Source organism: Liolophura sinensis, chromosome 13, assembly GCF_032854445.1.
Source record: "Liolophura sinensis isolate JHLJ2023 chromosome 13, CUHK_Ljap_v2, whole genome shotgun sequence".
In the NCBI taxonomy this organism is placed as follows: Eukaryota; Metazoa; Mollusca; class Polyplacophora; order Chitonida; family Chitonidae; genus Liolophura; species Liolophura sinensis.
The window spans coordinates 7,303,653-7,317,743 of NC_088307.1; the positions used below are offsets into that span (position 1 = coordinate 7,303,653).

At 37.4% G+C, this 14,091-nt stretch overlaps 1 protein-coding gene across 2 annotated transcripts in view; it reads right to left on the reverse strand.

Annotated features, from left to right (window-relative positions):
- Positions 1–4,623: 4,623 nt before the first annotated feature.
- LOC135480107 (outer dense fiber protein 2-like) overlaps positions 4,624–14,091 on the reverse strand; it is a 46,348-nt gene continuing 36,880 nt past the window's right edge. For both annotated transcript variants that reach the window (XM_064759865.1, XM_064759864.1), the window contains 5 exons: positions 13,122–13,222; positions 10,585–10,666; positions 9,179–9,292; positions 8,504–8,596; positions 4,624–7,907 (listed from right to left, as the gene is read on the reverse strand). In XM_064759865.1, coding sequence (XP_064615935.1) covers positions 7,734–7,907; positions 8,504–8,596; positions 9,179–9,292; positions 10,585–10,666; positions 13,122–13,222 — 564 coding nt within the window. In that variant the 3' untranslated portion in view covers positions 4,624–7,733. The remainder of the gene's footprint in view (positions 7,908–8,503; positions 8,597–9,178; positions 9,293–10,584; positions 10,667–13,121; positions 13,223–14,091) is intronic.

The window sequence follows — 14,091 nt, forward strand, 5'->3', positions numbered from 1 at the left end:
GCTCATGTTCAGGGAAGGGGAGATAATCAGTGTCGAGGAAGATGGTGAGTCGGGTAATGCTGCGTATTTCACATAAAGCTCAAGTTGGTGTGTAAAATGGACTTCCAAATTCACATAAAGGTGACATAATGGTACTTTTGATGGTAACACTTAAATTTTTTTGATAAGAAATTATACTTCACAGAAAACATTAAAGTGATACAGAATCCACTTTGATTGGCTGATAGCGAAGATAGGATTTCCTAGGTGTAAGCCTTCATCTTGGTCTATGCTTGAATAAATCTGCCTTACCAAAAATTCAGCCTGTGATTGGCATATAGCCTGGATCAGCAGAGGTTCTGTATCCTTTTAAATGGCTCTACGTTAAAAATTGTCACTTGAAAAACACTTTTCTATTTTCAGTTGATGAGAACTGGTTTCAGGGGAGACTACGAGGGAAAAGTGGGCTGGTTCCGTGGACATACGTACAGAGCATAGGGAGAAAAAGTGACATCTTCCACTGACAAACAAAAGTTAATTTATGAAACACTAATGTTCCGTGTCTAAAGTAACTAATACATATATATTTATTTATTAATTTGTCAGAATTCTGGTCAGCCTGAATGCAGATTCCTTAAATTACTTTTGTGGTTAATGAGTAACAAACAAATAATACAATTATTTCCATGAAATGTGATTATTTATATCCTCCGGTTATACCAGCGCCAAGTTTGTACCAATGAAGGTTAGACCAAATATTGCAAATCATCTGCAAATCAAACCATGATTAAAACTTTATGCTAGACGACACCAAATATTTCACCCTATCTAAAAACAGGGTTTTGAAGATGGTTTGAATTTAGTGACCGTCATGTAAATTTTATTTACCAAATATTGTTTGTTTGAATTTTGGTTCTGATAGTTTTACCAGCTTTAACATGAAGAACTTACTGTAGGGAGGTTTGAGATCAAATTCTTTTGTTTCTCTAGGTAAATAAAGTCTTATGGTATTACCTTGACTTTGTTTACCTATAGTTAGGGGTAAAAGAGGACGAATTTGAATCTCTCCTAACCAACTTGTGTCCCTTTTTGCTGACAGATATTTATGATTTCTTATATGTATTTATTACATCTTATTTGCTAATTAACATTTTTTGTTTTAATTATGAGTGCTATGCAGCCAAGAAGACAGCTACCCTTAAACATCAGTGTTTATTGTCCCTCCTTTACAAGAATTATACATCACAATATATGACAAATTTTGCTATTATATATAACTCTATGTCCATATACGTTGTTCTATAAAGTGACATGATTGTATGATTCACCAATTTACACTTTTACAGTTACTTAAGTTTAGATGACTATGGACATGTCTTGTATATGCTACTAGATATGCATATAACAGTACCAATTTTCTTCACCTGTCTCCTTAAAGCACTGCGATAGTGCTTTTAGCATTCAGGAAACGAAAAGTTAGTTTTCATATTCCATGACTGAAATAGTCAGTGGGCTTTCAAGATTTTTGGCCAAAAAAAAAAAAAAAAAAAAAAAAAAAAATCAATCAGCTCAGATCTAATCAAATTTTTGCTTTTATTTTAGAATAGCCCAAATAATTACTTATCACAAAATATCAGCATCATATGTGGACATGTTGGCATTAAAACTCAGTGATAACGAGAACAGGTATCAGGCTGATATATTCCAAAAGGCAATAATTTGAGCTATTCTTCACAAATGGAGAAAATTAGATTTGCTTTAGCAAATAAGGATTTTTTTGGCCAAAAATCTCACTACAGTCTGTTAAAATGTAATTGTTGATCGAATTTTATTTTCTGAACGTGTTTGACAAGAGCGACGTATTGTTGTGAAAATAGTTAGTCTGACAGTATTTGTTTATCCCCTAATTGTCATGGAGTCGTGAATTTGCATTTATAGTCCCTGAAAGTTATTATATGTATATTTGCTTTTACTGTTCATTTTCCTCTATACGAACATTTGAAGTTGAGGGCCTCCATGGCCGAAGTGGTTAGCGCGCTAGTGCAGCGCAATGACCCAGGAGTCTCCCACCAATGCAGTAGATGTGAGTTCCAGAACATTTGAAATGTTCATTGAAATTCTCTATGACAGCATTTGTCTTTTAATGGTGAACTGCAGCACTTCCAAATTTCTCAAACATTGTTTTCTTCAGTCTTCTTTCGTTATTGTACAAGATTGTAGAAACTTTCTTTGTGAAACTAAATCAGTTAGTGTTTTTAATAATAATAATATTTATGATGCTGTGCTGTGATGTAGGTCACTTAAATAAAGATCTTCCGTACGTGTAAAAATGTTGGAGAATTACAGTAAACACCAATTAAAGAAAGAAATGTCAAAGGTGGCAAGCAGTATGGTTGGGGGAAACCAGGTAGAGACCTTACATGATAAAAACTGCATAAACCCATCTGCTGGTGATTATCAGGTGACATTGGTTGTGTACACTGAAAAAATTATAGCTGTGATCATGTGCCTTATATTGTTTTATCGTCCACATACTCACAAGAAGTTCTTCTACTGCCATATGACAGATGTCATACAGGTACGTTTATGGCACATATGGGACAGTGGGATGGTAATAGTGAAGTACAAAATATCGTATGACAAAAAAATGTTGTACGCCGCTGTGTGAAACTGGGCCCAGTACAATAGCTAACCATTGTCTAGAGTTTTCAAATTTACATTGTCAGTGCTCTAGCTATTACAGTAACTTATTGAAGGATAATTTTCATGTCTTGTGCCATTACTTTTCGTCTTATTTCTTGACAGATCAAAGTAATGACTTGTTTATTTGCAATAAAATAAATTGTTTGCAGACGACTCTGAAAGTGTAAAATTTTATTTTCCGTAATAAAGTTACTTCTGTTAAAAGCTTATTTCAAGCTATTACTTTTTCTCAGGTTAAAATTGTGCCTGCTCTTGAATTAATGTGGATACACATTGGCCACATTTGAACGAGAAGAAAACATAAAAATGTTGCCAAAATCAGATGAAAGAGCATCAGAACTTATTTCTTTAATATTTTTTTTCGGGAGGAAAGGGTATTTGAAAATATTTTTGTATGGTGGATTTTTGGGACTACCTTCTGGTATTTATCATTGTTGCAAAATATTGTCCCAAATAAAAATGTGATGCATATGTAATAAATTTATTTGAATGTAAATTTGTTGTCCATATGCATTTAATCTGAATTATGATATTATTTATGAACATATTAAAATATGATTAAAATCCAGGTGGAACATATATATATATATATATATATATATATATATATATATATATGCGCACACATATTAAACATGTGTTACATCCTCATTTATAACCTTATTGCGCAGACTACATATACCACAAGGTAGTTCTAAATACCCACCATAAAAAAATATTTTGAAATGTCTTTCTCTTTAAAGAAAAATCGAAAAAGAAATTTGGAAGACCATATTTACGACTAACTTTTCACACTCTTGCATCTGAACTTTATGTAATTTTTGTGTCTTCTCCAGCTTTGAGACACGACTGGTGTGTTTTCCCCAGGTATAACTTTGAAGCATTGAAGTATTTGTCATATTATAATATTGTCCCTAAATCATCTATGAATCTCGATTGCCATTTTGGCCGAACAGACAGGTTAAAACGTTGACATATACTTGTCAGAGCTGCAAGCCACGCCCACAATGGGTATATAAGATTTATACCCTGCCCAGTCATTTTTCTTTGCGACACTTCATTCCATGGCACGTCATTGTGATATCACGCCACTATACCAGCATTGTCGGCAGTCAACAGACCTAGCATGAGTTTTCATAGCTCAGTTTTACATATATGGGAGGCTTTCTAGTTGATAAATATTGGAGGGAAAAATCTTTACCCACGTTTTGAGAAGGGTATATTGGGATTTAAATAGTGGGTGTGAAATTTTAAAATTTTTAAATACCCTTCTCAAAACGTAGATAACTTTTAATAATGAGGGACGAGTCGCTGCTGAGTGGTTTTAAGGTGATTGCCATTAAATCGCTGCTAGTGAGCTTAGTAGCACAGCACGACGACCAAGGAGCCATTCACCAATGCAATCAATGCTCGCACTGGCTTTCTGTCCGGTTGTATGTGTGAAGGTTGGCCAAATGGCTCTGGGTTTCCCCAAAGCTCTGTCTGGTTTCCTCCCACCATAATGCTGACAGCAGTTGTTTTAGTGTAATTTTGTTTATTACATCAATAAAATAAGTAAACAAATCAATGTTAATCCTGATAACTCGGGTTCAATTCACCTTGCCCATGCAGTGCATATTATTATCCCTTACAAAAGTTTCTGCAGCGGACATTCTTTACCACAAGTATCTTTGCAGAACTTTTCTACCTGGACACATTGTCATATGGTGTCCATATTCTGTGACTGGATGCAGTCATGTCTGGTGTCTTCAGCATGATAATCTTGTGAGGCAGCACTATAAACCTGTGCAAAATAAGGACCCATCTACCATGACTACCATGATGAGAATGAAATAATGTTGAATGCACTATGTAAGCAAACAAACATTCCCTAGTGGGTATTTTCACCAAGCTATAGAAAGAAACCAACAATTTTTTGTACAAATTGATGTTTTATTATTACTGTGACAATATATATATATATATTTACAGGCAACCAAACAAAAAAAGTTGACCTTCCACAATTTCATATACAGGTATGAACTAAACATCCTGGCCACTTTCTATGTAATATTTCAAAGGCATATACCTGTTGCACCATGCAGGACAAATAAACAACCATGGAATTTTGAGGAATATTGGATCAATTAGATTTTGACCAGAGTTTTTACAACCTATTCAACGTTGATCAAATACTGTTTTTCGTGGAGTGATCGGTTTGTAATCCTTGCTGTATGGTGATAAATGCAATGTCTCTGGAAAATGGCTTCAGTTAACAACTGTTGTGAAAAACACTCCCATTGAGAATACCCTGAAGAACCAAAACCTGATGCACGTACATATCAAACACATCGTACTAATATACCTATATCTAGACACTTAAAAGATACCTGAAACGATTTGGTTTTATTTCTTGATGTGCAGATTATCATCTGTAATAACATGACAGAACAAACAAATTTTTCAACTTTCACTTTGGGGGGTATAAATGGCCTCAAAGAACAGTTTCTTTAAGGCCCCAGCCGTCAGTCTGGAAATTAAGTAGCTTGCAGCGGTGAGGTCTACGATGATCCCTGTTTAAAAAGAGCTTCGAGGGCAACAGACTGAATGGGTCTGGCCAAAAGGGCGGGAGGTGTGGGGAACAGATCGAACGGGGGCTTGTGTAAGGGCACGGAGGGGGCGTTAAGCTGGCCCGAAAAAGCCATACAGTATCATGACATCTTGCTCGCACTGTAGCAACATTGTTCACCGGGCTCAGGGCACATCCGATGTGTTCGCTGAGTTACCAGCAAGATCAATAATGATGCAATTTCCAAAAAAATCCCACGGTTAATGGAAAATATACATAATATGGAGAGGTAATTAACAGGTATAATACCCCCAAAATGAACTTTTTTAGCGAAAATTCTGAGGCATAATTTTCTTCATTTGGCATAGAAACTTAGCTTTGCTTTACGGTTCCTTTTCATGTATTCTTTAATATGCTTATATTTAGTACGGCTGATACAGGTATGCCTATATGAATAGACTTAATACAGGTATGCCTATATGAATAGACTTAATACAGGTATGCCTATATGAGTAGACTTAATATAGGTATGCCTATATGAGTAGACCTAATACAGGTATGCCTATATGAGTAGATTTGATACAGGTATGCCTATATGAACAGACTTAGTACAGGTATGCCTATATGAGTAGACTTAATACAGGTATGCCTATATGAAAAGACTTAATACAGGTAAGTCATGGCTACAGAGAAGAATAACTGCAGATCTCCATTTCATTCTGATGTTTTAATAATCAGTCAGTCACTTGGTATTGGAATTGACTTACATGCTCAAATATGAATTTTTTGTCTCGGCTTTTTTGAGCCTTTAATAATTAACAATACTCTTAAATTTCAACAATGCTGACAACTGATTTCTTTGCAATTTGTTCAAGATTTCCAATGTTAAGAACCACTTAAATACAAACTAATTCATGTGCAAAAGTCATAAAATAGTCTTACACACAGATGACAATTTTTAATGTCATATATTCAGTGGTTTTTTAAAAAATTCTTCTTTGTTCTCAAACCAATGTACAAGTACCAGTCTGAGGCAAGTTACTAGTCTATCTACAAGTAAGTACACATATAAATAAGTGGATTTCTATAGCTATTTATAAATATCACAGAATGCCTGATAACACATAAATTACAACATACATCATATCCAGGTACAGTAACATGGACGGAATAACTATTAACACTGAAGACACTGCCAGGTGTTGTACGCACCTGGATCAATGTTTAAAATTAAACTAATTGTTTGATAGGTTAAAAATTAATGTTTAAAAGCAAAATAATAGTGAAAATACACACACTTAACCACAGAGCCCTTTCTGGTATTTAAAACTCACACAAAGTAAAACAAAAAAAAAAATCCTAAAACGTTTAAACTAAAATGACGAAATTTGTCTTTTTTCTCAGAAAAGATATTAAGTCAAAAGGCAAAGGTTTTGATGTTTCTAAGGTTGTGCAGCACCCTTTACAGCAAAATTTTTCTTTTCACAAAAACCTGTTGGAAGAGTTGAATATCAATGGAAGTACTTCTCATGGCCCATACATGTGGCATGTCAGAGCAGGGCGAGATGCAATACTGTAACCCTGACATGTCAAAATACATCAACCCATAGACATTAAAATAATAAGCGGGACAAAATCTGATGTATAATTTCAAAATCGTTGATAATTAAAGACAAAGTGCCTGATGAACGTATGGATGGCCATCAATTATACTCTAAGATATTTAGTCCACAACGATTTTAATTAAAAAAAAAAATAATTTTTACAACAGTGTGGGGTCAATTTCACAAGAGTTTGTCAGTCTGAAATGTCAGGTGAAATATTTTGTGGCTGAGACCTGTAGTAGGGATAAATCTGAACAGGATTCTGAAAGCAGTCATCGCCTAAGCTGATTGTAAATATCATAGCAGCGCATGTTAAAGGGTCTATGTACCCATGGTGTAATTACAATCAACTGAAGCCTATGACCAGTTAATGGTTGTATCTCAAGGTTTCATGAAGCACACATGAAGCTAAGTATTAAAGCCCTTAACTACTATGACAACAGACGATATGAAACACACTTAACTAAGGGTTACTTAGCACTAAGTATGCTTCATGAAACACAGCCCAGTGTCATTTCTGACTTATGTCAAAATTTAAATCTTCGTCACAATGCTTAATTTTTGGTAGTGGAAGCTGAAATTTGGACACATTTGTCCCAAAATGATATTGATGACAGGGACAAAATTTTAATTTCGGAAACTGAAAAATGAGCTTTAATATCACATTTCAAATTTTGACTGAAGTCAGAAATGGCTTTGAAGAACTGACCCATGGCCCCTAAGACAGAGCAACAACAATAAACTACGAAAATTCAGACTGGCAAGAGATGTTCTTTTGTAAAAAAGCCTTGGTCATTTGAGATGACATTTTCAGATGCTGCCTTTAAATGGTAATCCCTGGTTTGTTACTGTCTGTATCAATCCGTCTGTCAGCCTCTGATTGTCCTCCTGGCAAATCGTCATGGATAACCTGACCTTAGCGGCGAGCTGGTGCCCAGAGTTGTCTCCCCAAAGACGTTGGCGTAGGAGTTTTTCAGGAACTGTACGTAATTCTGCATGCTCCTATTGGTGCTGTGTGACTGCTCCAGACGGTCTTTCAGGTCATAGAGTCGTGAGTTGAACTTACGCTCGTTCTGAAAACATTGACAGATTTCATACAGTAATATTTATATATGTATTATATTTTTGGTGTTTTACACCTTACTGAAGAATACTGGACTTAAGTGCATTGGTGAGGGGCTCCTGGGTCATTGTGCTACACTAGCATGCTAACCAAAAGGCCACAGAGGTGCATCATGTTGAACAGATCATACAGGTAACGAATATAACAAGATAAATCAAAGAAAAAATTCAGGACAAATATGGCCACAACTCTGTCAACAAGAGACAACGATCCAAAACAAAGTTGTATGATGAATCAAAAAAAGCCTGGAAAACCAATTCTTGTCAGACTCATGTACAGATGGACAGACACATGCCCGCTAAACCTGTGCTCTCTTTCTCCACCCCCCCTCCCTCCCCCGGGAGGGAACCAATCAATGATGTTGATGTGCTTCCCTAATATAGCTACACTATAGCTAGATATCTTGTTTCCCCTCGGTTCTGCAAAGGTTCCCTACCATCATAACGTTGGCCTTCATCTGAAAGTGATATATTGTTGACAACGTCCTAGAACACCAATCAAATAAATAAATAAGTAAATCTCTATCTTGTAATCGAGATGACTTACCTCCTCTTTCTCTCGCTTGATCCTCGCGATTTCGGCACGCGTCTGACTCAGTTGTGACTCCAGGTCCATGATCCGACTCTGCAGAGTCCGCTCCTGATAAAAACAACGACCACAACACGCAAAAGATGAAGATATTTTGCAGTTCTTGGCAAAGGAACAATACAAATGTGATTTGTAACACTTAATTACAGCAAGATTAGCTAAAATGCAATAAACTTGTACATTTAATAAATGTTTACCTGTAGGCATGAATTTCATACTTGTTGACACAATCCATACTCCTTACCTCACCTACCTCTCTACACTCATTTTACATCACGCAAAGGTCACTGGCCTCACGGTTATGAGACAGGAAGTGGTGTCAGAAACATAAACTCTGGCTCAACCTTTGTTTCCAATAACACATTATATACGTACACATGCATTCTCTTTATCTAAAGAATGACTCGAACCAACACCTGAAAACACTTCATTACTGAACGTTCATTAAATAATTCAGTATGAGAACACCTGTGGTGAGGCAAAGCCCAACCAAGCCTTCATGCGTCCCACAGACTTCAAAGGCCAAGCTTGTCTATTGGCGGCAGTTACATAGAGGGAACCTGTAGAGAGTGGCACATGTACTGTAACAAGTATGGGCATGACTGCATATCCTGTGATGAAAAAAGGACCAACCTTTGTGGAAAGACGGTCTCGATTCTGGGCCTCCTGTCGTCGAGCATCTCCCAGAGAGTTCTCCAGTTGTCTTGTCAAGCTAGAAACTTCACGGGTCTTCTCCTCCAGACGCAACTGATCACAACAAATAGGTAAATTAATCAATGATTTCCTTATTGCCCACCTTTATGACATAAGTAGAGTAAAAGCAGCGACAGCTGGATTTGAACACACGACCGCAATGGGCCAGCCCTTTATTAATCTGAGACACTGAGGTCCCTTGAAGTTCTCCATTTTTAATTAGCCAAATTACTCTAAATGCCTTTTCATTCACGGGCATAAACCTTTGCGGATTTGGTAAGAAGACACATTCGCGGGAATCAACTTTCGCGGATCTTAAAAGAATTTTGGAACAACTGATAAACGAAAATCAAACTTCAAGTATTACGTCAAATAATAAAACAACTCAAGCATTCCAGTAACAATGTCATCATTTAAACTTGTTTGTACCTGTACGACGTGACAAAAGAAGTTAATCCTGCTAAGCTTTTAATCTTGTGAAGACAGTTAATCTTTATAAGATGAAGCCCTTATACCTGCTGTGTGAGCAAATATTCGTGTCACTCACTACAGGAGACAAAGAAAGATTAAATGTGATATAAATAAATCCCACTGTTTAATTCTCATGATTCAACAGTGCGAGTGAGACTTTGAGTGAACTGTGACAGATTTGAGTAAATGTCTCAGAAATCGTCATTATGAAAGGAGGTCTGAAGTGCAGAAACCCCCGAGCGATGTATCGGGCGCATCGGAAAGGTGATCTGACTGGAAGAAAATTACAGTCAATAAAAAACAGCCTCTCTCATCGTATGTATAACCTATCACGTACACACGCACAGTACAAATTATCAATTTGTATGTCTCCAACCGCGGCAATAAATCAACAACAACATCGCAATGTGGCGATACTTAGACGGAGCCAAGCCTCCTTAAAAGAAAACGAGATTAACTGACAATCAATTAAGCTGGATTTTTGAACGCCAGAATACATTCTAATTAGGTATTTCTAATTAATGTGTTTGAAAAAGCATTAGAACTGTAGTGCTTGCTAACAAATTTATAACTGTAAAGCATGCTACATTAATAAATTACTTACATGGGTTTTATACTTGATGGCACTTACTTTCGCGAAAGTGTGTTTGCTGCGAAATCTGTGAATGTTAGTACCATGCAAATAAAAAGGCACTTACAGTAGTTGGTACTTGTGTATTTTTTTGCCTCTGCAAAATAATTTTAAGTCCCTTTTTTAAGATATGAATATTGTATGGCAATAATAGTTTTGACATCATCCCTGTCCCACAAAGCGAAATGATCCCTGTCTCTCAGAGTGTCCCCACCAGTTCATAGCAGCACGGACGTGTACCCACCGTATTCTGATGGATGGTCTCTTCTCGCTTAGCTATGGTCATCAGCAGCTCTCTCACCTGGTCTTCAGATTCGCGCAGCTTCCTGTCAAACACAATTTATTTATCTGATTGGCGTTTTAAGCCATACTCAACAATATACCTGGTTACCACCAAATCATACACAGCACAATAAACAATTGTAATAAATACTTTAAATGGCCTCAAAACAAGATCAATAGAACTCTAAGTACCATGTAAAAGGATCAACTTGACCACGGACAAAATTTTAGGTCAAACACAGCATATGAAAAATATTTGTTTATACAAAGGTGAAATGTAAGAATTTCCTTCCATGTAAAAAGTGATATTATCTCACTCAGTTAGATATCACTTTTGCTATTACACACTCAGATGACATGATGTCAAAAAAGAAACATTTTGTTCATAATGGTCTAATTCAAGCTCAGTCAGAAGACGTCATAATACATCAACTTCAACGTTCCTACGTCACGCATCAAGACACAAAGTCATACAAGACGTCATGCTACCTACAAGTCTGTGAGCAAGTCCTGCAGCTAAAATATTCAATCTGTAAACGTTCAAAAGACACAAAATCCTTGTATTATCAAAATATAAATAATAAACAGAATATAGTTGGGACTATCTATGTAACAGCTTCTACATCTGACTTGACTAAGACAGTAAACCTGATCCCTACCGCTCCATAGTCTACAGTTTACTGACAGCTTTGACTATCTATGTAACAGCTTCTACATCTGAATTGACTAAGACAGTAAACCTGATTCCTACCGCTCCTCAGTCTACAGTTTACTGACAACTTGGACTATCTATGTAACAGCTTCTAGATCTGACTTGACTGAGACAGTAAACCTGATCCCTACCTCTCCACAAACTCCAGTTTATTGACAGCTGGGACTATCTATGCATCAGCTTATAGATGTGACTTGACTGAGACAGTAAACCTGATCCCTACCTCTCCACAGTCTACAGTTTACTGACAGCTGGGACTATCTGTGTAACAGCTTCTAGATCTGACTTGACTGAGATTGTAAAACTCATACCTACCTCTCCACAGTCTCTAGTTTACTGACAGCTGGGACTATCTGTGTAACAGCTTCTAGATCTGACTTGACTGAGACTGTAAAACTCATACCTACCTCTCCACAGTCTACAGTTTACTGACAGCTGGGACTATCTGTGTAACAGCTTCTAGATCTGACTTGACTGAGACAGTAAACCTGATCCCTACCGCTCCTCAGTCTACAGTTTACTGACACCTGGGACTATCTATGCAACAGCTTCTACATCTGACTTGACTGAGACTGTAAAAATGATACCTACCTCTCCACAGTCTAAAGTTTACTGACAGCTGGGACTATTTATGCAATAGCTTCTAGATCTGACCTGACTGAGACAGTAAACCTGATCCCTACCTCTCCGCCGTCTACAGTTTACTGACAGCTGGGACTATCTGTGTAACAGCTTCTACATCTGACTTGACAGAGACAGTAAACCTGATCCCTACCTCTCCTCAGTCTACAGTTTACTGACAGCTTGGACTATCTATGTAACAGCTTCTACATCTGATCTGATTGAGACAGTAAACCTGATCCCTACCTCTCCACAGTCTACAGTTTACTGACAGCTGGGACTATCTATGCATCAGCTTCTAGATGTGACTGGACTGATACTGTAAACCTGATCCCTACCTCTCCGCCGTCTACAGTTTACTGACAGCTTAGACTATCTATGTAACAGCTTCTACATCTGACTTGACTGAGACAGTAAACCTGATCCCTACCTCTCCACAGTCTACATTTTACTGACAGCTGGGACTATCTATGCATCAGCTTATAGATGTGACTTGACTGAAACAGTAAACCTAATCCCTACCTCTCCACCGTATACAATTTACTGACAGCTGGGACTATCTGTGTAACAGCTTCTACATCTGAATTGACTGAGACAGTAAACCTGATCCCTGCCGCTCCACAGTCTACAGTTTACTGACAGCTGGGACTATCTGTGTAACAGCTTCTAGATGCGACTTAACTGAGACAGTAAACCTGATCCCTACCTCTCCACAGTCTACAGTTTACTGACAGCTGGGACTATCTATGTAACAGCTTCTAGATGCCACTTAACTGAGACAGTAAACCTGATCTCTACCTCTCCACAGTCTACAGTTTACTGACAGCTGGGACTATCTATGCATCAGCTTATAGATGCGACTTAACTGAGACAGTAAACCTGATCCCTACCTCTCCACAGTCTACAGTTTACTGACAGCTGGGACTATCTGTGTAACAGTTCCTAGATGCGACTTAACTCAGACAGTAAACCTGATCCCTACCTCTCCACAGTCTACAGTTTACTGACAGCTGGGACTATCTATGCATCAGCTTATTGATGTGACTTGACTGAGACAGTAAACCTGATCCCTGCCGCTCCATAGTCTACAGTTTACTGACAGCTGGGACTATCTGTGTAACAGCTCCTAGATGCGACTTAACTGAGACAGTAAACCTGATCCCTACCTCTCCACAGTCTCCAGTTTACTGGAAGCAGTCCTCTGCTCTTCCTGAGCAGTGTGAAGTTTGTCTCGTAGCTGCTCTAGCTGATCTCCCTGAACCTCCACCTGTAAAAACACACACATACAAACTTTAATATAAAAATACCATATGAATGGTTTTCTTCAGAAACAATTTTACTATGTCACCATTGTGTCTTGATCTTTGTAGCATGATGTCTAAAATGGCACAATTATACAGACTACAAATCTCTTGCACATGATATTTCTAGCTCACTGTAAGAAGACGTTACTGTTCTATCACATGCTACACTGCACCCGGTCTCATGTGAACTAGCTGAGAGAAGTGACAGCTATCTGTTTGACCTGTACATTCGCATCTGTAATCAGTCTGTTTAATATCAATGTAATTCTTTTGACAGTTTAATTTTACGAGTAAACCTGTTAGGTTTTAGACCAGAAGAAATAGCAATGGTAAGAGTATTAAACTACCCCAATTTGCCAGATGGGAGTGTTTCCTCTTCTGAAAATTTTATTTATTATTTAATTGATTGGTATTTGACACTGCAAGAATTTTCACTTTCACGCTGGTGGTCAGATTCGTGGGTTGAGTAAACCAGCCCAAAATGCATAAGTTTATTTTATTTATTTGATTGATATTTTATGCCCTATTCAAGAATATTTCACTTATACGACGGCGGCCAGCATTATGGTGGGAGGAAACCCTGAATGTATAAGGACAGCACCTTTAGTTACATCTAAACCCACCCTTAACTACCACGACAATGCATGTTGTGGCGATATGAAGTGTGTTTTAACAGTAGAGGGCTATTTTATCACTTCTGTAAAAATCTTCAACCTTTTCAACCTCTAAAGCACTTTTTTCAGTGGAATTTAAGCATACAATTATTATAAAAGTGATGCTAACATGATCTGTTGGTGTCACCAAAGATGCAGGCTTCAATAAAGCTGTGCAA